Source organism: Staurois parvus, unplaced genomic scaffold (assembly GCF_062004578.1).
Source record: "Staurois parvus isolate SC_StPar_1 unplaced genomic scaffold, SC_StPar_1.0 ptg000327l, whole genome shotgun sequence".
Classification (NCBI taxonomy): Eukaryota; Metazoa; Chordata; class Amphibia; order Anura; family Ranidae; genus Staurois; species Staurois parvus.
This window is the reverse complement of record NW_028318123.1, coordinates 4,847,454-4,868,653: the sequence shown is the minus strand read 5'-3', so window position 1 is coordinate 4,868,653 and position 21,200 is coordinate 4,847,454. Positions and strand designations below refer to the sequence as shown.

The window sequence follows — 21,200 nt, the reverse complement described above, 5'->3', positions numbered from 1 at the left end:
GGATTGGAGCAGTGTTTAAAAGCAGCCTAGCTGCATACAGGGCACTCACTTCAAGTATATACTTGAATCATGCTGGTTATCTCTGTTCTGTCTTATGCATCTGTAGTGGATGTTACATAGGGGCTTACTGTGTTTGGGTTGTCTTTTAAAGGTAGCTATATGGATGTTTGGTCTCACAATTATTGTGGCTAGCGGTGCATAAGTCGCTTGCTGTACCATCTACAAAGATGCCCTTGTTAACGAGGTGAGTTGCCCTGTTTTGGGGCCAAACTTTAAGCATGTTTTATACAACATAGCCATGGATATATATATATATATATATATATATATATATATATATATATATGTGTGTGTATATATATATGTTATCTTTTGCATATACAGCGTGCTACTTTCACCTTTTGATCTTTCTGACTTAATACCCATATTGCTCAGATTGCATTATTATACATCTGGTGATCTTAGGGGTGTGCACCACATGCTGTTCAGCCTAAGTTCCATTAGCCCCAGTTAGGGATCAGGTCCTGTGACATCATTGCCGGTCGACGCTGGTTGGGCGGCGCCGGATTGGAACAGTTTATAAAAGGCCAGTCTTCCATCTGAAGCCCTCAGTACTGATGGGTACTGATACTCATTTCAGGTATACACTTGAATCCTTCTGGTTATCTCTGTTCTGTCTTCTGCATCTACAGTGGTAGCGGCACACTGACAGATAGCTCAGACGATGGAGTAGAGGTCCCTGCTAAGGTCAGGCATACCCGACCCCGTTCCCAAGTTGCTGAGATGTTACAATTGCATGATGATTCTCATATGAAGCAGAGTACCACTCTACCTTTTGCTGAACTGGCAAGCACCAGCAGTCTAGTACATCCTGGTCTTTCACATACCAGCACTGCAGTATCACTTGGTGATGTGGCGAGTCCCATAAGTGCAGTACAAGCTGGTGAGGTGGCAAGCACAAGTAGTGCCCCGCAGCCACCAAGAATTCAAACACAAGCCTGTATAGCCCATAGTGTCCTTCTGGATGTGCTTGAAAATCCTGATTGGTAGCCCACAAATTTTGCAGCACCCATACTTCCCCCATTCACTGCCCAACCCAGAATTCAGGTGGAAACAGCAAACTTGTTTTTTACCACAAGTTTTTGTTAAATGAGAAACAAAAATATAATATATTTTTTTTTACACAAAGTTGTCACTTAAATGATATATTGCTCATACATGCCATATATACATGGGTATATATGGGAATACACCCCAAAATACATTCAGCTACTTCTCCTGAGTATGGGGATACCACATGTGAAATACTTTTTGGCAGCCTAGCCGCATACAAGACCCCAAAATCCAATAAGCAACTTCAGGCTTTTAAAGAGCTTTATTTCATTACACTTTTACACTATTACTGACTACCTATTACAGTTTCAGAGGCCCTGAAATGCCAGAATAGTTTGGAAAGTAGACAAGGAATTTGATAAGAGGCATGGTGATTATTTTGCAGATCTTGTTTGTTGCCACAAATTTTTGGAAAATGAAGAAAGAAAACAAAAACATATTTGTTTTATTTTTCTATTTTTCAAAACCTTGCGAGAAGAAAATTAGATTTGCAAAATGTTCACCATACCTCTTATTAAATTCCTTGGGGTGTCCACTTTCCAAAAAGGGGGGGGGGGGGTTGTGTTATTCTGGCATTTCAGGACCTCCGAAACTGTGATAGGTAGCGAGGAAGTGAAACGAGGAAGTTACACACCTTCAAGCTTTCAAAGTGGCCATTGGATTTCAGGTTCCTGTATGTGGCTAGGCTGCCAAAAAGTCTCACACAAGCGGTATCCCCATACTCTGTAGCAGAATGTATTTTGGGGTGTAATTACACATATACCCATGGCATGTGTGAGCAATATATCATTTAAGTGACAACTTTGTATAAAAAAAAAAGTGTAATTTTCCAAAAACTTGTGTTAAAAAATCAGGTATTCCACGGACTTAACATGCCTCTCAACAAATAGTCTGGGGTGTCTACTTTTCAAAACGGGGTCATTTGTGGGGGGATTGTGCTATCCTGGAATTTCAGAGTCTCTGAAACTGTGACAGGTAGTGAGAAAGTGAAATGAGGAATTTATGTACCATAAGGCTTTCAAAGGGGTCATTGGATTGCGGGCTCCTGTATGCAGCTAGGCGGCCAAAAAGTCTCACATATGTGGTATCCCCATACTCAGAAGTAGTATATATTGGGGTGTAATTCCAAATATACCCATGGCATGTGGGAGCAATATACCATTTAAATGACAACTTTGTGTAAAATAAATACATTTTTAATTTTCCAAAAACTTGTGGAAAAAAAAATAAATCTTCCATGGACTCAACATGCCTCTCAGCAGATAGCTTAGAGTGTCTACTTTCTAAAAAGGGGTCATTTGTTGGTGTTTGCACTGCCCTGGCATTTTAGCACCTCAACAAATGTGATAGACAGTCACAAAGTAAAAGCTGTGTAAATTCCAGTATCCATACCATAGTTTGTAGAAACTATAGCTTTCACAAAAACCAATTAATATACACTTATTGGGATTTTTTTTTTACCAAAGACATGTAGTAAAATATATTTTGGCCTAAATGTATGATGCACTTTGAGTTTATTGGATATTTTTTATAACAGAAATGAGAAAATATTGTCTTTTTTTGTTTATAGTGCAAAAAATAAAAAGCCCAGCGGTGACCAAATACCACCAAAGAAAACTCTATTTGTGTGAAAAAAGGACATACATTTAGTTTGGGTACAGCATTGGATGACAATTATTAGCTGAAATAGCAGAGCGCCAAATAGCAAAAAATGGCCTGGTCAGGAAGGGGGGTAATTCTTCAGGAGGGCAAGTAGTTAAAATCCTGAATAAATGCCTTCAGTTATTTTTCTGTCCCTGTCCAAAAGATAATCAAATTATTAACATACAGGTATCTATACATGGATAACACCCAGCACAGGTTCACATAACCTGGGACACATTTAGTGCCCACAGTCAAACCCTGTATCTGGCGGAAATGGGAACAATCAAAAGTCTAACAAGCCAGTTCCATTAAAGCTGCTAAAAGCGATCCTTCTCCACTTTCTGACAGCTGCCACCATGATTAGACATTGGAGATCCCTGAATGTACCTACTCTGTAAGAATGGGTAAACATACCATGACTTGGTCTGTGTTCCAAGCTCTGCCTTCCTCCTGGGGTGAGCACCTTAGGTTGGGGGCCCCAGGATTGGATGGAGAGCATCTTGCCTTGTCCCTTTTCACCTATTTTTCCCCTGTCCCTTCTCACTAACTAATTCCTATTGCTCTTATCAGTAAATCACTAGGTAGAGAAGCCAAAATGAGGATGTCAGCCATGGACTGTAGAAAGTCCGCAAAAGCAGATTCATACTTTTGTCCTCACAGGTTCAATTCATATTGTATTAAAAATATGCTATATTCAATATTTGAGTAAAAAGTAGAAACATTTTTCTTCGCACCAAAACAGTTAGTCATGGTTACATAGTTACATAGTTAGTCTGGCTGAAAAAAGACAAAAGTCCATCCAGTTCAAACATAGAAAAAAAAAGTTATAATCCTATACCCATAGTTGATCCAGAGGAAGGAAAAAAAAAAACCCAGCAAAGCACAGTCCAATTTGCTCCTGCTGGGAAAAAAATTCCTTCCTGATCCCCCGAGAGGCAATCGGATATTCCCTGGATCAACTTTACCTATAAATGTTAGTATCCAGTTATATTCTGTGTATCTAAGAAAGAATCCAGGCCTTTTTTGAAGCAATCCACTGAGCTGGCCAGAACCAACTCTTGAGGGAATCTATTTCACATTTTCACAGCTCTCACTGTGAAGAAACCTTTCTGTGTTTGAAGATTAAATTTCTTTTCTTCCAGATGTAAACAGTGCCCCCTTGTCCTCTGTGATGACCTCAGGGTGAATAGCTCTACACCTAGTTCACTATATGAACCACTGATGTATTTATACATGTTGATCATATCCCCCTTAATCTCCTCTTCTCAAGAGAGAATACATTCAGTTCCTCTAATCTTTCCTCATAGTTGAGCTCCTCCACGCCTCGTATCAGTTTAGTTGCCCTTCTCTGTACTTTCTCCAGTTCCCCAATGTTCTTTTTGTGAATTGGTGCCCAAAACTGAACTGCATATTCCAGATGAGGTCTTACTAATGATTTGTACAGGAGTAATATGATATCTCTCTCTCTGGAGTCTATACCTCTTTTAATACAAGAGAGGATTTTGCTCGCTTTAGAAACTGCAGCTTGCCATTGCATGCCATTATTAAGCTTGTGATCTACCAGAACTCCCAGATCCTTCTCCACCATTGATTCCCCCAGTTGCGCTCCACCTAGTATGTATGATGCATGCATATTCTTAACCCCCAAGTGCATAACCTTACATTTATCAACATTAAACTTCATTTGCCACATAGTTGTGCTATTAAACAGTGCATTGCGTTCGGATTGTAAATTGAAGACATCCTGTAAGGACGTTATTCCACTGCACAGCTTGGTGTCATCTGCAAAGACTGAAATGGGATTTTTAATCTCAGATCCTATATTGTTTATAAATATATTAAAAAGTAAGGGTCCCAACACTGAACCTTGGGGTACACCTCTGACAACCCTAGACCATTCAGCGTATGAATCATTACCACTACTCTTTGAATACGATCTTTTAGCCAGTTTTCTATCCATTTACATACAGATTTTTTTCAAGCCCGTAGACTTTACCTTACACATTAGCCGTGTGTCATTTTGATTGAAGTTACTGTTCCTAAAGAAGTTCACGATCAAATGTGCCCACTACATACAGTCAGATGCAAATCAGTCAACCAACCAATATGTTTTGGATTGTGAAAATAATTTTAGAGCACTCAAAGGAAATTCACACAAACGGATAACACACAAACACCATGCTACAGAAAATGACTGCATTACTGCACATTTCTGTTAACCAATAAATGACTGCATTACTGCACATTTCTGTTAACCAATAAACCACTCTTTTACACATTTGTCGTCCTACAAACAAGCATGCTTTTAGTGGTATTTTATTTAACCATTTCTCGACCGAGCCATAGCCAAAAGACAGCTACAACGCGTTCCGCTAGTTATGGGAGGGTGTCCATGGACGTCCTCCCAGAACCATGTGCCCCCTGGGTCACGCACCACGTGTGATCTGGGATCACGGTGTCCTTTGGACATGGCTGATCATGGATCCAGGTAAAGGGCCAATCGGAGCTTCCTTTTACCATGTGATGAGCTGTGTTCAATTACAGCTGATCACAGTGTAAATAGGAAATGCCAGTTATCGGCATTTCTCAGAGGGGACATCTACATTAATCATTAGGACACTGATCACCAGTGCCATGATTATCAGTGTAGCCCCATTAGTGCGGCTAATAGTGCTCATCAGTGTTTGCTGTTAGTGCCCATCAGTGCTGGCTATCAATACCCAACAGTGCTGTCTGTCAGTGCCCATCGCTGATGGCTATCAGTGCCCATCAGTGATGCCTATCAGTGCCCATCAGTGATGCCTGTCAGTGCCCATCAGTACCACCTATCAACATCCATCAGTGTCGCCTAATAATGCCCACCAGTGCCGCATATCAGTGCAGCCTCATCAGTGCCCATTAGTGCAGCCTATCAGAGCCCATCAGTGCAGTCTCATCAGCGCACATCAATGAAGGAGACAAATCCCTTATTTACAAATCATTACAATAGAAATTAAGAAAAACGTTTTCTTTTTTCAAAAATGTTCAAAATTTCAAAAATGTTTGGTATTTGTTCATTTGTTTAGCAAAAAATAAACACCTCAGTGGTGATTAAATACCACCAAAAGAAAGCTCTATTTGTCTCAAAAAAAAAAAAAGATACAAATTTAATTTGGGTACAGTGTTGCATGATCGTGCAATTGTCATTCAATGTGCAACAGCGCTGAAAATTGGCCTGGGCAAGTAGGGGGTAAAAATGCTCTATAGGCAAGTGGTTAAACAAACTACTTTCATAGTCATGGATGCATAATGAAGAAACAGTACCATCAGGCTCTATGCAGCAAAGGGTCTGAAAGAGGAATGTTCTTCTTGTCGACATCAACAAATCAGATTTACCCTTTTATTTATAACTACAGTACAGTACTACAGAAAAAAGACAGTTTCACTGCGTCAGGGAAATAAAAATACTACCTACTTTAGATATTTTTATATATAGCCTATTATCTATGAAAAGCCTCTCACCTCTATGAACAATGTCATTCTTGTGACACCAGTGAATTGCCTTGATGAGCTGATAAATGTAATTCTTGACTTTTTCTGGAGGAACTCCATTTGGCATTTCTTCCAGCAACTCGAGCATGTTCTAAATATGGAAAAATAAAACAGAGTTCAGTGTTAATCTCATTACAATTTGACACGGCTCATTTCAGCTCCTTAAATCCACTCAAAGGCCCGATTCATTTTCCATCCAAAAGAATCACACCAAAGCAATTGTGGAAACACAGTTATGGGTCATATTTTCATACATAAGAAAAACATGAAAAATCTTGCTAATACTGTTATGGATTTGGTAAAATGCCTATCTGGTTTCCTATTGAATATATACATTTTATACATATTTACTTTTATACTTTTTCCTATTTCTAAATATATGTGTTGTGCGTATATCTTGTCTGCTGGGTTTTGCAGTCCTCCTTAACTCAAAAAAATGTTTGTTCAGCGATGTTCTCAACCCCTCCTGTCGAGCTGTGAAGATCTTGTACCTAGGCCTTGAATATGTGAGGGAGTGAAGAGATAACGAGCACAAGCAAGCTTCAAGTTCCTGTCTTCTTTCTATACTTCAGCCAACCAAAATGTGCTTTTTAGGCTATGATCATATTTACATAATAATGACGTATACTCTATTGTTCTCTATGTATAAAAGGTTAAGCACCGCCCTGCAATAAACAGAGATGAGGACGTGGATATACTGGACAGTTGTCAGTGTAATTATTTCCGGCGTGCACGTGCAATCCATTTCTCAAAATTAGGAACAGCAGCAGAAATCCTACCCTAAACCCGATTGGTTCTCAAAAACCTTTTTAATATATTTAACCTTATTCACAAAAACAAAGGGATCAAAAATAGGTAGGTTACCATTACTGAAAATGTTAGTACACTGACCTGCATAGATCAGGAAGTCACAACTTTTACCTTCATTCATGTTTTAGGTCACTAGCCCAGAAACTTTCCCCAGACAGAGGATCAGCAAGTCATCTAAGCAACTGGCATATTCAGAAAAGTGAGCATGAATGAGCTTGCATATTTCTCAGAATCAGACGTTTCTTTAACTTTAACATTAAATTGAATATTTTATTGTTTGGTCATTTCATAGTCCCTTGCTGGCATCCTATGGACCAGTGCTGTAGACAAAGGGGGCACAGATTTTGCAGCCCATGCTTCAGAGAAGAACTTTGTCGAATTCCCTGCAGCGTACTGCCCTAAAGCAATCTTACAATTAGGTAATGTTCACCAGAGGTGCATGTTCCATCAAAGAGCTGCACATGGAAAATACAGATTACTGTACACTGTGTGCACAAATATTAGGCAAGTTGTATTTTTGAGGATTCATTTCATTATTGAAACTCACTTTACTGTCAACAAGCACCCCACTTTTTTCCATAAATCATATAAACGGGACTATTATACACTTCATTCCTCTAGAAGTAGAGGAGTAGCGGTATTCCTTCATAATTCCTTCCCCATGGAGGTGAAGCACATTTTCAGTGACCCAGACAGCAGGTTCATCATTTTAAAAGGTATCTTATTGAGCTGTGAACTTACTATAGCAAAGTTTATACTCCAAACTCTGCTCAAGCGACTGTTTTCTCCAACTCTTTTAGTGTTCTAGAGAAATATTCATCCTCTCATATCTTTGTAGGTGGAGATTTCAACCTTGTGGCCCACCCACAGATGGACAGAAGTACCCTGACCTCTTTTTCAAAAGCTTTTCCTATATCTCTTATTAGGCATCTATATGCATTTCAGTTAACAGACTCCTGGCGGGCCCATAACGTGTGAACTAGAGACTACACCTTTTATTCCTACCCACATGACTCTTTTGCCAGGTTAGATTACATATATTGTACCGCTATCATTTTAGCTAACTCCTTGGATGCCTCAATACATTTGTGTCCATGGTCAGACCATACTATTGTGTCATTGGCTACTTCTTTTATAGGCTTAGCAAACACCCCCAATTCCTGGCACCTGAATGACTCCTTACTTACAGATCCAACTACTCGCCAGGAAACTGCCAACACCATTCGAGGATTCTTTCAATTAAATAAATCACCAGATACTTCTATTACTTTGTGGGTGGCTCACAAAGCAGTCCTCCGGGGCCGTCTTATTAATGTTGCTGTTAGCAAAAATAGAGAAAGTTGGAAGCAGATCTCAATTCTCGCTAGGGAACAAGACACCCTTTATAGACAACAAATTGGTGACCCTTCTCTGTCAAACAGACAGTTGATTGCTCGGAAGAGATTGGAGTTGAATAATTTGCTGTCAAATAGGACTGAGAAAGCACTTTGTTGGTCAAAGGCTAATTTTCTTCTGTATAGTAATTCGGCTTCGGCTATGTTTGCCCTGAAACTTAAAGTGATTCTAAAGGTTAATTTTTTTGTGTAAAATAACAAACATGTCATACTTACCTGCTCTGTGCAGTGGTTTTGCACACAGCAGCATGGATCATTCTCTTCTCGAGTCCCGCAGGCTCTCCTGGCTCCTATCTGTCGGGTGTCCCCACAGCAACCAGCCTGCCATGGAGGCACCTGCTGCTTCCTGTGTCCTTTCACATTCACAGATGGAGCCGTGGCTTTGCCAATGGCTCCCGCTTGCTGTCTCAGCCAATGAGGATGCAGAGACCCATGACAGCCAAGGCTGACTGTCAGGAATGGACTTGCCAGTAATGGTGGGACTCACCTGCCTTGTGGGCTACAGTACCAGGGCTGGCCAGCGGGTGCTCTCAGAAATCAGAGACTCAACCCTGCAGTCAGCCAAAACACCTGAGGCTGATCACAGGTGTATTTAAGGGATGGCCAGACCTGCAGTCTAGGCCTTGGTGTGTGTTTTTCTATGGGCCCCTGTATCTTGTTACCTGCATTCCTGTTCCTGTTCCTGTCTGACTGATTCATTGCCGACCCTGCCTGATCCGGACCTCTGCTGACTTCTCCTGTTTGATCCCTGGCTTGTGACCCCGACCATTCTCTGCCTGACCCCCTGTACCTACCTGCCCGTTAGTTGCTGTACCCGGCTCGTGACCTGACTACTCTCTGCCTGCTCCTCCTGTTCCTACCTGCCCGATTGTTATTGACCCGGCCTGCCTGATGACGCTTGCATTGTATGTATTGTTATCTGTGGGTGGTTTGGTTCGTTTGCACTGTGTTATGTTTTAGTATTGCACTGCGTTTATGTATTGTTAGTATTAATAAATTATATTGTTTATAACATATCTGAAGCCTGCGTTTCCCTGCGTCAGTTCACATACCTCTGGTCATACCCTGGAGCCCTGACACTGTCATTCACATCGCTGGATTGCGATGAGGCTCAGATAAGTATTGAGGGGTTGGGGGAACTGCTGCTCACAGAAGGGTTTTTACCTTCATGCATATAATGCATGAAGGTAAAAAAACCTTCAGCCTTTACAACCACTTTAATCACAAGTTACATCCCCCTCATGTATATAACCGTTGTAATGAAGGAGGCAATATCACCTCATTACCACAAGAGGTTGTAAATATATTTAAAAAATTCTACTCATCTTTACTTGCCCCTTCCTCTTCTGTCCCTCCCCCAGCCTCACAGTCATGGCTTGACTCGGTACCTCTTCCCTCACTATCCCCTTTCCAGATTTCCACTCTCAATGATCCTTGCATGCAAGAGGTGCTCAGGGTCATCAACTCCCTGAAGTGGTCTACGGCCCCGGGCCCTGATGGATTCTTGTCCACCTATTATAAACACTATGCACCTCTCCTTTCCCCATATATGGTAGAGATATTCAACTGCGCCCTACAGGGCAATACATTTCCAGATGAAATACTTTTGGCCAACATGTCTCCTTTGCCGAAGCCACCGAAAGACCATCTATTACCACAAAATTATAGACCTATCTCAGTCATAAATAATGACTTAAAGGTATTTAGCCAAATCTTGGCTCCTATAATTTCTTCTTTAGTCTCTTCTGACCAATCAGGATTAATTTCTATCAGGCTTATTACTGACAATGTAAGACTTACCGCGAACGTTATACAGGATGCTAATTTACACTCCAAGGAAGTACTGCTACTGAGCCTAGATATTAACAAGACCTTTGACGGTGTTCTTTGGCCTTACTTCTTTTCACTTTTGCAACGCATGGGCTTTAAGGATGAATCTGTGTCCAATATCCAAGCTTTATATCATTCTCCTCAAACAAAAGTAACACTTCCAGGTTGTAACTTACATTTTTTCACTTTGGGCAGAGGCACCCAACAGGGTCACTCTTGTTGTTTGCCTTAATTTTAGAGCCACAGCCATTAGACTACACCCAGATATATCCGATTACACGCTTATTGCCTTGCAATTTAAACTATGCATGTATGCAGATGATGTTATGCTTTTTATAACTAACCCACTGATTTCAGTTCAATATCTTTTTCAGTTGCTTACCAAGTTTGCATCCCTATCGGGTCTCTCTGTTAACCTATCTAAATCTACTGCCTTACCTATTAACATCCCAAAGATCCTAAGTGAATCCCTTTGTTTGTAGACCCTTTCCATTTCAGTGGTCACAAGACAAGATCCCATATCTTGGTATTCAACTCACTCCTAAATTCTCCACTGCCTTCTTTACCTTTTAAGAGCCCTTCTTATCAATGTTCCTAAATCCTATTTAGACCAGCTTCAAAGAGAGGTTAATATCTTTATTGGCAAAACAATCGGCCCTGTTTCTCCTCTCTTGTTCTATATAAATCTCAAGCCTCTGGGGAATTGGATTACCCAACTTCTAGCTATACTTTTTGTCCACTCATTTCTCCCAGGTAGCCCAATGGTCCACTGTTAATTCCAAGGTTCCTTGGGATCACTTTGAAGCCCAATCGATACGCCCATTCTATCTCCCAGGCCTTTTATAAACCTCTTTCATTTCTCCACGTTTGACTCTCCTTATAACACTATAGTCTCATACTTCTTGGTCCTTTGGTTATAAAACCAAACTGGGTTTGGTATCCCCTATCCCCCTGGGTCATCCTACCTTGGTAACCCAAATTTTGTCCCTGCTTTCGCTTCACCGATCGAGTACCAATGGTAGTATAATAAAGCCCTTATTAAATTAGCAGATTTTCAAACAGGGGGAGTATTTATCTACTTTAACCAACTGCAGGTCCAACATAACGCCCTCAATCGAACGTTCTATTGCTACGTACATATTTGTCAATTTTTGCCTCTTAACATGGTCTATCCCCGACCTCTCCTATTACAATTTTTGAGGGAATATGTTGCGACTCCCCCAGAGGCAGAGGCCTTGTTTCAGACCTATACTGCTCCTACTTAGATACATATTTTGCTGCCTCACGCCCTTATAATGGGAAGCAGGCTGTATTATACAATTTTCTGCGGAGGAATGGGACACTATGCTGGATAATATACGCAAGAGCACTAAATCTCTAGCCATTAGGGAAACAGCCTTTAAAGTACTAACCAGATGGTACTATACCCCTTCCAGACTTCATGCTATCTTTCCTGGAGTTTCAAATCTCTGTTTCCGTGGATGTAAGCTCATTGGCACCATCAAACATATATTTTGGGAGTGTGCCCATCTTTCCTTTGTATGGCGGAAAATCTCTGAGATTGCCTCAGCATTAGTGGGATCACATGTTGATCTATCTATACAGGCATGCCTTCTAGGCTCTCCCATACCGGGTGTCTCAGGTGGTAGGATGAGATTGATCCACACCATATGTGTATCCACTATTTGGGTGATAGCCTTACACTGGAGGTCTTCTGAAGTCCCCTTGTCCTCTGTCCAGGTATGTTGTAGTTCTGGAATATGACAGCACTGGAGGATAATAAATCTCTTTTTTGTCTCATTTTGCTTGAGGAAAAGAAGCTGCCTAATAATTATGCACACGTTGATACATGGTGTTGATCTCCTTAGGCCACACCCTTCCTCATTACACAAATGCACATTACTTGATATGCTTAAATCCAATAAGCATGCAAGCTTATACAGCTTTGAGTTGGACAATATGCAAAAAAGTTATGATTTGGTCAAAATACTCACTTGCCTAATAATTGTGTGCAGAGGGTTTTGTAGCTTTCAAAAGTCTGTGCAACTGACCAGTGGCTCTTTGATTTTCTGTAGAGTAGGGGTGCCCAACCGCTGGTTGATGGAGCCCTCTGGTGTGGCCAGCAACCTCCTGCTCTTGGATGGCACACCAAATCTCCTGAATGCAGGAAAGTGCACCACACCCGCAGGATATAATAGAAGTCTATGGCTCAGTGCAGCTAAAGCCACGGGGGCACTGCGCAGCACCAGCAGTGCAGGTAAACCGCAGCGCATCAGTGTGAAAGCAACCTTAAGTCCCTTTCACATGATTAGTCCGATCGGGTCTTCCTGTTTGTTTTTCAGGCGGACCCAATTGAACCTTCCATTCACCTCTATGGTGGACTTGAATCTGTTTACACCGCCTACCCCTAATTAAATCTGCTAAAAAAACCAGAAGAGGATCTGTCCCCTTCCATCCGGGCGGATTGGCTTGAAGGGCCCAGAGAGTAGAGCAGGCTGCGTTCGTTTCCGCTCTGCATAGGCAGATCTGTCATCCACCTGCTCTGCTCATTGTGGCCTGCGACCGGTTACTAAGTCGCTTAAGTTGCCCTCGCTCTTCAAAAGGTTGTGCACCCCTGCTGTACTGAAAAAGGAATGCATTGCTTATTTCATGTGATTTCTCAATAGGTGAATTGTGGAAAATGACATTGCAAGTCCTGTGAAGATGGGTAGATCGTTCTCTCTTTACTTTGATTGCCTATAGCTTGTCAGCATCAGAGACAATCCCAACTGTGCATCAAAGTAAACTCGTAATGAGAAAAAGGGACTGTACTTGTTTTCTTTTTGAAAATGTAGGCATTTTTTACTTGTCCTTTACTTTATTAATCTTTCATGGTTTGCATGTCTAAAGCAGAAATGGTATGTATTTTTCTTACATATAATAGCACTAAAATGTGTTCCTCTTTTCATTCTTCGAAAGTTGTGAGATATCACCAGTGCCGGGACAAGGTCGTTCAGCCCCCAGGGCGAAGATGCCAAACTGTGCCTCCCCCCAACCCTTCCTCCCATGTGATGTACGAAACCGAATCATCTTTTGCAACCGGGATCTCAATCCCAGATGCCAGCACACTTGTCACAACATCCTTGTGCAGCTCCAAGCCCAACATTTAGGTTTCATGTGTACCTGAAAGTATGCAGTAGTGTAGTTGGACCTCCCTGCTGTGTGTTCTTTGCCCGTGCTGGTCTCCTTGCACTGACTGTAAATAGTGCTGGACCAGCAAGAGGCAAAACAAAAGGCAGGGCACCCATGAGGTGAGGAAGGCACAGCTTGCCATGCAGTACTGCCCTCCCCACATGAAAACACTGTGTGCAAGGAAGCTGCCCCTCCTGCTCCCCACCATGTCTCACCCTTTGTGGAGGGCATCCTATATGATTTAGAGTGAACTTTGCTGACTTGCAGATTCCAGACACAGTAACTACAACTAGACAGAAGTTAAAGCTGTGCTGGTATAGGTGACACAGATTGCACACTGCACATATACCTGGGGAAGTATGGTCTGACTCAGAATCAGCCAGTAAAATAATTTTGTAGCCACACCAGAAATCCTTCCTATATGTAGGGAATCGGGGCACTTCCCCCTAGGCTGTACTGTGTCAGCCATCTTACCTTGTGACCATTAAGGTTTGGGAGCACTGAGAGGCTGAGCAAGCTGCGGGTCAGGCATCTGGTTGGATCTTGATGGGATCTCTCTAGAGTACGGGCCAGCTGAGTGACATGAGCCGACAGCTGACTTTAGCCCACTGTCAGCTGATTATGGGTCACATGAGTACAGAACAAAGTGTACTTCTACGATCTACAGGAAAAGCAGGGCCAAAAGAGCTTTGGCTTGACTTCCCCTTTCAACACAAAAAAATGCTTATGAAGATTTAGATGTTATTCCCAAATTCTACTGCATGATAAGATAAAGAAAAATAGTGGAAAAAAACACCAGTGCTTATGCATGTGATTTGTATTTTGTGTTATATTTTCTGGTTGATGTTGGTCCTTGCAGGTTTCCATAAATGCACAAAAATGTATAGTTTGTTTATTAATACTTCATGGTCTTTAAAACCACAAGTGTGTGTCTTTTGCCAGAACATTTTGTACTAAAACATGCCCCTAATTAACATTTTAAATGGTTGGGGTATGAAAATGCGATTTATTTTTTTCACACAAATCTATTCATTTTTCATAAAGTAAAACAAGAACAAACCTGCTGACATTTCCCTGACTTTACTGTGCTACCGGGAAACAACCTAGCAATATTTCATTACTGCTTCTAATAATGTTGCTAAATTATAACTACTTTTCAATATCTGTAGAGAGCATTGCCTCCAATTCTTGATTGCAGGAACATATTCGTCACTAATCAAAGAAACTACACTGGATCAAATAAAAGAATGAATATGATGGTATTATGTCCTTCAGTGACATAGTGAAGTTATAAAACAAGGATGTTTTGGAGGAAGTTTTATCACAAAGTATTTAAACCAGGACTCAGACATTGTAGTGTATTGTAGTCAATTAAAGAAAGCCTAGGAAGAATCAGATTGCTTATATCCATGGGTTCCTAATCCTAAAATTACCCATTATTAACCATAATAGCTAGGGAGCGGGCTTTCCTCCTCTAAAACAATTTTCATTCCAAACATAAATGTCTTTGTGGTACTCTGTTTACATACAGTACACAGGCACATGCTAATAAAGCAAATATACAAATATATACTTGTGAAAGTTCTGACAAGTTTAAAATGCCTAACCTATTCTGTAATATAATCTGACTCCTGGGGGGGTAGCTGGACAGATCCACATTTTCAAGAGTACCTTATTGCAAACATAGCAGTATTTCCCCAAGTGCCTGAATGTCAGCAGCAGTGAGAGACATACAGTATACTCCAGGTGGCCCAATATGAAGCGAGCAGAATTAAAGATACTAGAATGTAGTATAGAAATGGAAATTTTGCCAATAAAGGCTTTCCAATATTTTTGTAATTTAGGACATTTCCAGGTAGCATGTACAAGTTTTGCATGCAAAAAGATAGCAATTAGGGCAGGGGTGCTCAGCCCTTTGAAGACCGAGTGATTTGGTAATTGGTCTTTGGCCACAATGAAATGAAATGGCTCAGAATTTAACATTTTTTTGTTTGAATAGCATAATGAACATTTTCCTCCTGCAGCCACTAAATGCCAGTGGGAAGATGAGGAGGAGAAATCCGCTTTCAGCAGTTGCAGGAGGAAAATGAAGAGGATCAGTTCCTGTATATGCCGCCCTTCCTGTCCAAGTGTAAAATAGAATGTGACAGGGAGGCTGCACTGGGACAGAAGCACTATAGAGGAAATACTGTCTTATGCAGCTCTTTCTCCCTTCGCAGCCGCCTACCTCCTCTGCTGCTGGCTCAGTGCACTCTGATGCTCTGGGATGGTGGGTTGCCAACCCACCATGCGCTTCCCTGGTTCGAGGTCGCAGGCCACATCAGAGGGCTCCTGTTTTAGGGTGTTCAGATGACGGTATAAATGTAGTTTTAAATAATATGCCTAGGGTGTAATATTCTCTGTGCAACCAAAATGCATAGTATCTAAACCCAAGAAAAACATTTTATATATTACAGCTTACCAGTCCTTATTTGTGTTAACTGCATTAGTTTTCTACTTTCAACTAATTGTTTTTTTATTTTCACTTGTTGATTCTGCCAATAACACATTTCTTGACCTATGGTGACAACACTCACTCACTCTAGCGTGTCTGTGGAGACACCGTGACCCTTTGACTTGGCTACATACCCTTCTGTTCTCCTTTTTTCCTGAAAAAAAAAGGAAGTGGTGTTCCCTATTCCTCAGAGATAACTGAGAACAAGGTAACTAATAAGACTGCAGCACAGGCAGAGACTACAATGTGGTTATCAGCTGACAGCTGGCACGATCAGCAGGTATTTTCTTGCACTTATTGAACAGATACAGCAAAATGCTTTTGTTTAATAGACTCAACAGGAGCAAATAAGAAGTTTATTGTTAAGGTATACATACCCTTTAACGTGTGTGTTCTACTTATGGCTAACTTGCTCATCAGTAATGTGGCCTATATCTAAGGCTGGCCATGGATAACTTTTTTTTTTTCAATCAGCCAGCGGGCTGAACAACAAAAAAGAAAAACGAACAGATTCACCCATCCACACAAGTGACGTGGATGGAGGAATCCTCCCCGCTGTGCTATTGTATTCTGACAGCGAGAACTCCTCTGCTGTCAGAATACACTGATTAGTAGCTACAACTGACTGGCTGCAGCTGCAGATCGAGTACAATTTTCCACCAAGCCCATTCAACCGAAGTCAATCGTTAGATCAGGCCGCATATCGATCGAAATTCAGCCAGTCTCTACTGAACTGGCCGGATATTGATCCATCTATGGTCAGCCTCACATTTTGTTAACGCTGTATATTGATGATGAATACATGCTGATGTACTCTGCATTGCTTGCAAGCTCCAATCTGAAAAGTAGTTCCTGCACCACTTTTACGGTTTCAAGTGCGACATCACACAGATGTCTTACAAGTCGCACCTGAAGTTGCACTGACATACTACTTTGAAATCATGCAACTTCAAGTGAAGTCACGCAATTTCAAAATTGTATTCAGTGTGAATCCAGACTAAAACCTAGACGCTGACTGGTTACTATGCACAGCTACACCAGATTTTGTATGCACCAATTTTAGTAAATCTTCCCCTAAGGCTTTGCTGGATGCTTAAAAATGCCACACACTGGCTGTGCTTTAAGCACCTTCTGACAATGTAAGATTATGAGTCTAACGCTTTTCCATTGTCGTTAAAATCTTATTCTAAATGTTGATCTACCCTATCTTTAGTGACTAATCTACAAATCTAAATATTTAATATAATAATAATAATAATAATAGACAAGCAGGTAAAAATGTGAAACTTGCATACCGTATATACTTATTTTAAGGTATGCACTGCATACATACATACATACAGTTGCAAGAAAAAGTATGTGAACCCCTTGGGAGTACGTGGAGTTTTGCATGAATTGGGCATAAAATGTGCTCTGAACATCATCTAAGTCACAACAACAGAAGAACACAGTCTGCTGAACATAATACTACACAAACATTAGATGTTGCCATGGTTTAATTGCACATAACATGTAAACATTCACAGTGCAGGGAGGAAAAAGTATGTGAGGCCCTAGCTTAATGACTTCTCCCAGAGCCAATTGGAGCAAGGAGTGAGCCAACCTTGACTCCAATCAGTGTGATGATATTGGATGTGTTGCTGACAGCTGTCCTGCCCTTAAAAAACACACACCTGTTTTGGGTTTACTGGTTTCAAGAAGCACTGTCTGATGTGACCCATGCCTCGCAGAAAAGAGTTCTCCGAAGACCTACGATCAAGAATTGTTGACTTGCATGAAGCTGGAAAGGGTTACAAAAGTATCTCCAAAAGTCTTGATGTTCATGTGTCCATGGTAAGACAGACTGTCTACAAATGGAGAAAGTTTAGCACTGTTGCTACTCTCCCTAGGCGCGGTCGTCCTGTAAAAATGACTGCAAGAGCACAGCGCAGAATGCTGCATGAGGTAAAGAAGAATCCCAGAGTGTCAGCTAAAGACCTACAGAAATCTCTGGCACATGCTAACATTTTTGTTGACACAGCTACAATAAGGAAAACATTAAACAAGAATGGAGTACATGGGAGGACACCACGGAGAAAGCAATTGCTGTCCAAAAAGAATATTGCAGAACGTTTGAAGTTTGCAAAAGAGCACCTGGATGTTCCACAGCACTACTGGCAAAATATACTGTGGACAGATAAAACCAAGATTGAGTTGTTTGGGAAGAACACACAACACAATGTGTGGAGAAAAAAAGGCACAGCACACCAACATCAAAACCTCATCCCCACTGTAAAACATGGTGGAGGGAGCATCATGGTTTGGGGCTGCTTTGCTGCCTCAGGGCCTGGACGGATTGTTGTCATTGATGGGAAAATGAATTCCAGAATTTATCAAGACATTTTGCAGGAAAACGTACGACCATCTGTCCGCCAACTGAAGCTCCGCAGAGGATGGGTGATGCAACAGGACAATGACCCAAAGCATACAAGTAATTCAACAAAACAATGGCTGCAACAGCACAGAATACACCTTCTGGAGTGGCCCAGTCAGAGTCCCGACCTCAACTCGATTGAAATGCTGTGGCATGACCTTAAGAGAGCGATTCACACCAGACATCCCAAGAATATTGCTACACTGAAACAGTTTTGTGAAGAAGAGTGGTCCAAAATTACTCCAGATCGTTGTGCAGGTCTGATCTGCAACTACAGGAAACGTTTGGTTGAGGTCATTGCTGCCAAAGGAGGGTCAACCAGTTATTAGGTCCAAAGGTTCACATACTTTTTGCTCCCTGCACTGTTGAATGTTTACATGTTATGTGCAATTAAACCATGGCAACATCTAATGTTTGTGTAGTATTATGTTCAGCAGACTGTGTTCTTCTATTGTTGTGACTTAGATGACGTTTAGAGCACATTTTAAGCCCAATTCATGCAAAACTCCACGTAATCCAAAGGGGTTCACATACTTTTTCTTGCAACTGTACATACATAGCTCATTGTTTGTCCACTGAAACGCACTATATACTCCTTTTAAAATGGGCATGCCAAACAAGGTTTTATTTGGGGGGGGGGAGGGGGTATCACATGCAGCCATCTCACTCCTTCTTTGCAGTCCTCAGATTTAAGAATTTAAACCGATCAAGGGCCCAGTTGTCCTGCTGTTGATAAAGGTTATGCTGCAGTTTAATGCATCATGAAATGTTTTAACACCTTATTCTCTGGGCAAAAACATTACAGGCTACAGTAATTATTCTGATGTTTAAAGGGGAACTTGACCCCCCCTACCTTTTCTCCTCCCATTCTCCTGTACCCATTGTGCTGGGTTGAACTCAAAATATACCCTCACCTGCTTGGTGGATCCAGCTGACATGATCAGTGGTCAGGCTAGGAGACCAACAGCTATAGCAGTAAAGAGCCTCCCACCCACCAGCTGGAAAGGGCAGTAGCAGGTTACCCTTGTGGATGAAACAGGCTCACTCAAGGTGCAGAATCTATGCACTAACCGGTGTTCACCAGAGCTCCTGATGTTGGAGATGGGCTTTACTGTGTGTTAGCACCAGGTCACAGTCCTATGGATCGCCCCACTAGGAGGTGAGAAAGCTGGGGTCCAGTCGCAGATATAGCAGGTAAGGATCAAGCAGAAGCATAGCCAGTAAATAAGCCAAAGGTCAGTAACAGATTGGGATCAAGCAGAAGCATATTCGAGGAACAAGCCAAAGGTCGATAACAAATGGTAGCAGAGAGTGCACAATAATCTAGCAAACAGGAAGTGAAAAGGCATGACTAAAATTGGAAGCTCATGGGAGGAGCCAATGGTTCAAGAGAAACAAGGTTCAAGACAAGATCGTTCAAGAAACTACCAGAAAGCAGAGGTCATAGGTTCAGACCCAGTTCCTGATACCAGCATTGTCCTGCAGCTACCTCTTTTGCGTTCAAGAATCACATCCCAAATGACATGGACGCTCTGCCCCCCAGCCATTCTATGAATTGGTTCCTGCAGTCTCCTGGGATATGTGACAGGAGCCTCCCAGGGGGCCACTAATACAGGGCATGTCATTCTGGTCTAGGCCAGAATGATGGTGGGGGAAGGGGCCACTAGAAAATTACAAAAAAGCCCCACTGAAAAAAAAAACTTCTATTATTATTTCAGAGGGGTAGGGAGTGGAGGCATAGGGCCAAACTACATTTCGTGAGTAAAGTTCTACTTTAAAGTCATTGTAAAGGCTCAAGGTTTTTTACCTTCATGCATTCTATGCATGAAGGTAAAAAAACTTCTGTGTACAGCCCCCTCAGCCCCCCCCTAATACTTACCTGAGCCCCATCATGATTCAGCGATGTGCAAGAGAGCCTTGGCTCTCAGTGGACTCACCCTTCTCATTGGCTCCCACTGCTGTCAATCACAGTAAGCAAATGAAGAGAGTGGGCTGGGCTGAGCCGCGGCTGTGTTAATGGACACGCAGAGCAGAGGCTTGGGAGTGAGCCTGCTTGGGTGCCCCTATAGGAAGTTGCTTGCTCTGAGGGCACTTGGCAGGAGGGAAGGTCCAGGAGTGCCGGTAGGGGAACCGAGAACAGGAGGATTGAGGCCGCTCTGTGCAAAACCACTGCACAGAGCTGGTAAGTATGACATGTTTGTTATTTTTTAAAAAATCTACCTTTAATACCATCTTAAGTACTAGAGAGCCATGATCTTTTACATGTGGCCCTCAGCAGACATGCCCTTTTAGATTAATTACAATCAACTTGGCCCTGTTTAATTTGAGCTTGACATGTCTGCTTTAAATTATAGTGGTTATTTGAATAGTTGGTAAAGCGAAAATTGCTTCCATGAAATAAATAGAATATAGATTCTATTTTTGTTACTTCTACACGTGTTAAAAAAAGTTTTAAAAAATCCCTCTAAACTTTATAAGATAATTCCTACAATTCTAATTTTCTAAAACTCCTAAGTTCACAATATTGTCTAATCAGAATGTGATTGCTATACGGGAGGTTTTAATCAGAACATTGTGTGAAGGTTTGAAGGCTACAGGGTTTCACAGTATCTAGGACACAAGTCATGTTGATTAGCATGTACAAAAAAGAAAAAAAATCTGCGAAGCCGCAGAGAACCAACAAGATCCAACTAAGCCTTCTTCATCTCCCGAAGCATAACACCTCCATATGCTTTCCTAATTGAAAAGATATAATACCTTGAAAATATCTGTAGTTTAAAACCACTGTTCACATTTTACA

The 21,200-nt window shown here is 41.5% G+C and overlaps 1 protein-coding gene across 4 annotated transcripts in view; it reads right to left on the bottom strand.

Annotated features, from left to right (window-relative positions):
• Window positions 1-21,200, bottom strand: part of CDKL5 (cyclin dependent kinase like 5) — a 434,956-nt gene that overhangs the window by 121,984 nt on the left and 291,772 nt on the right. For all 4 annotated transcript variants that reach the window (XM_089683897.1, XM_089683900.1, XM_089683898.1 and 1 more), the window contains exon 7: window positions 6,259-6,379. In XM_089683897.1, the coding sequence (XP_089540023.1) occupies window positions 6,259-6,379 (121 nt within the window). The remainder of the gene's footprint in view (window positions 1-6,258; window positions 6,380-21,200) is intronic.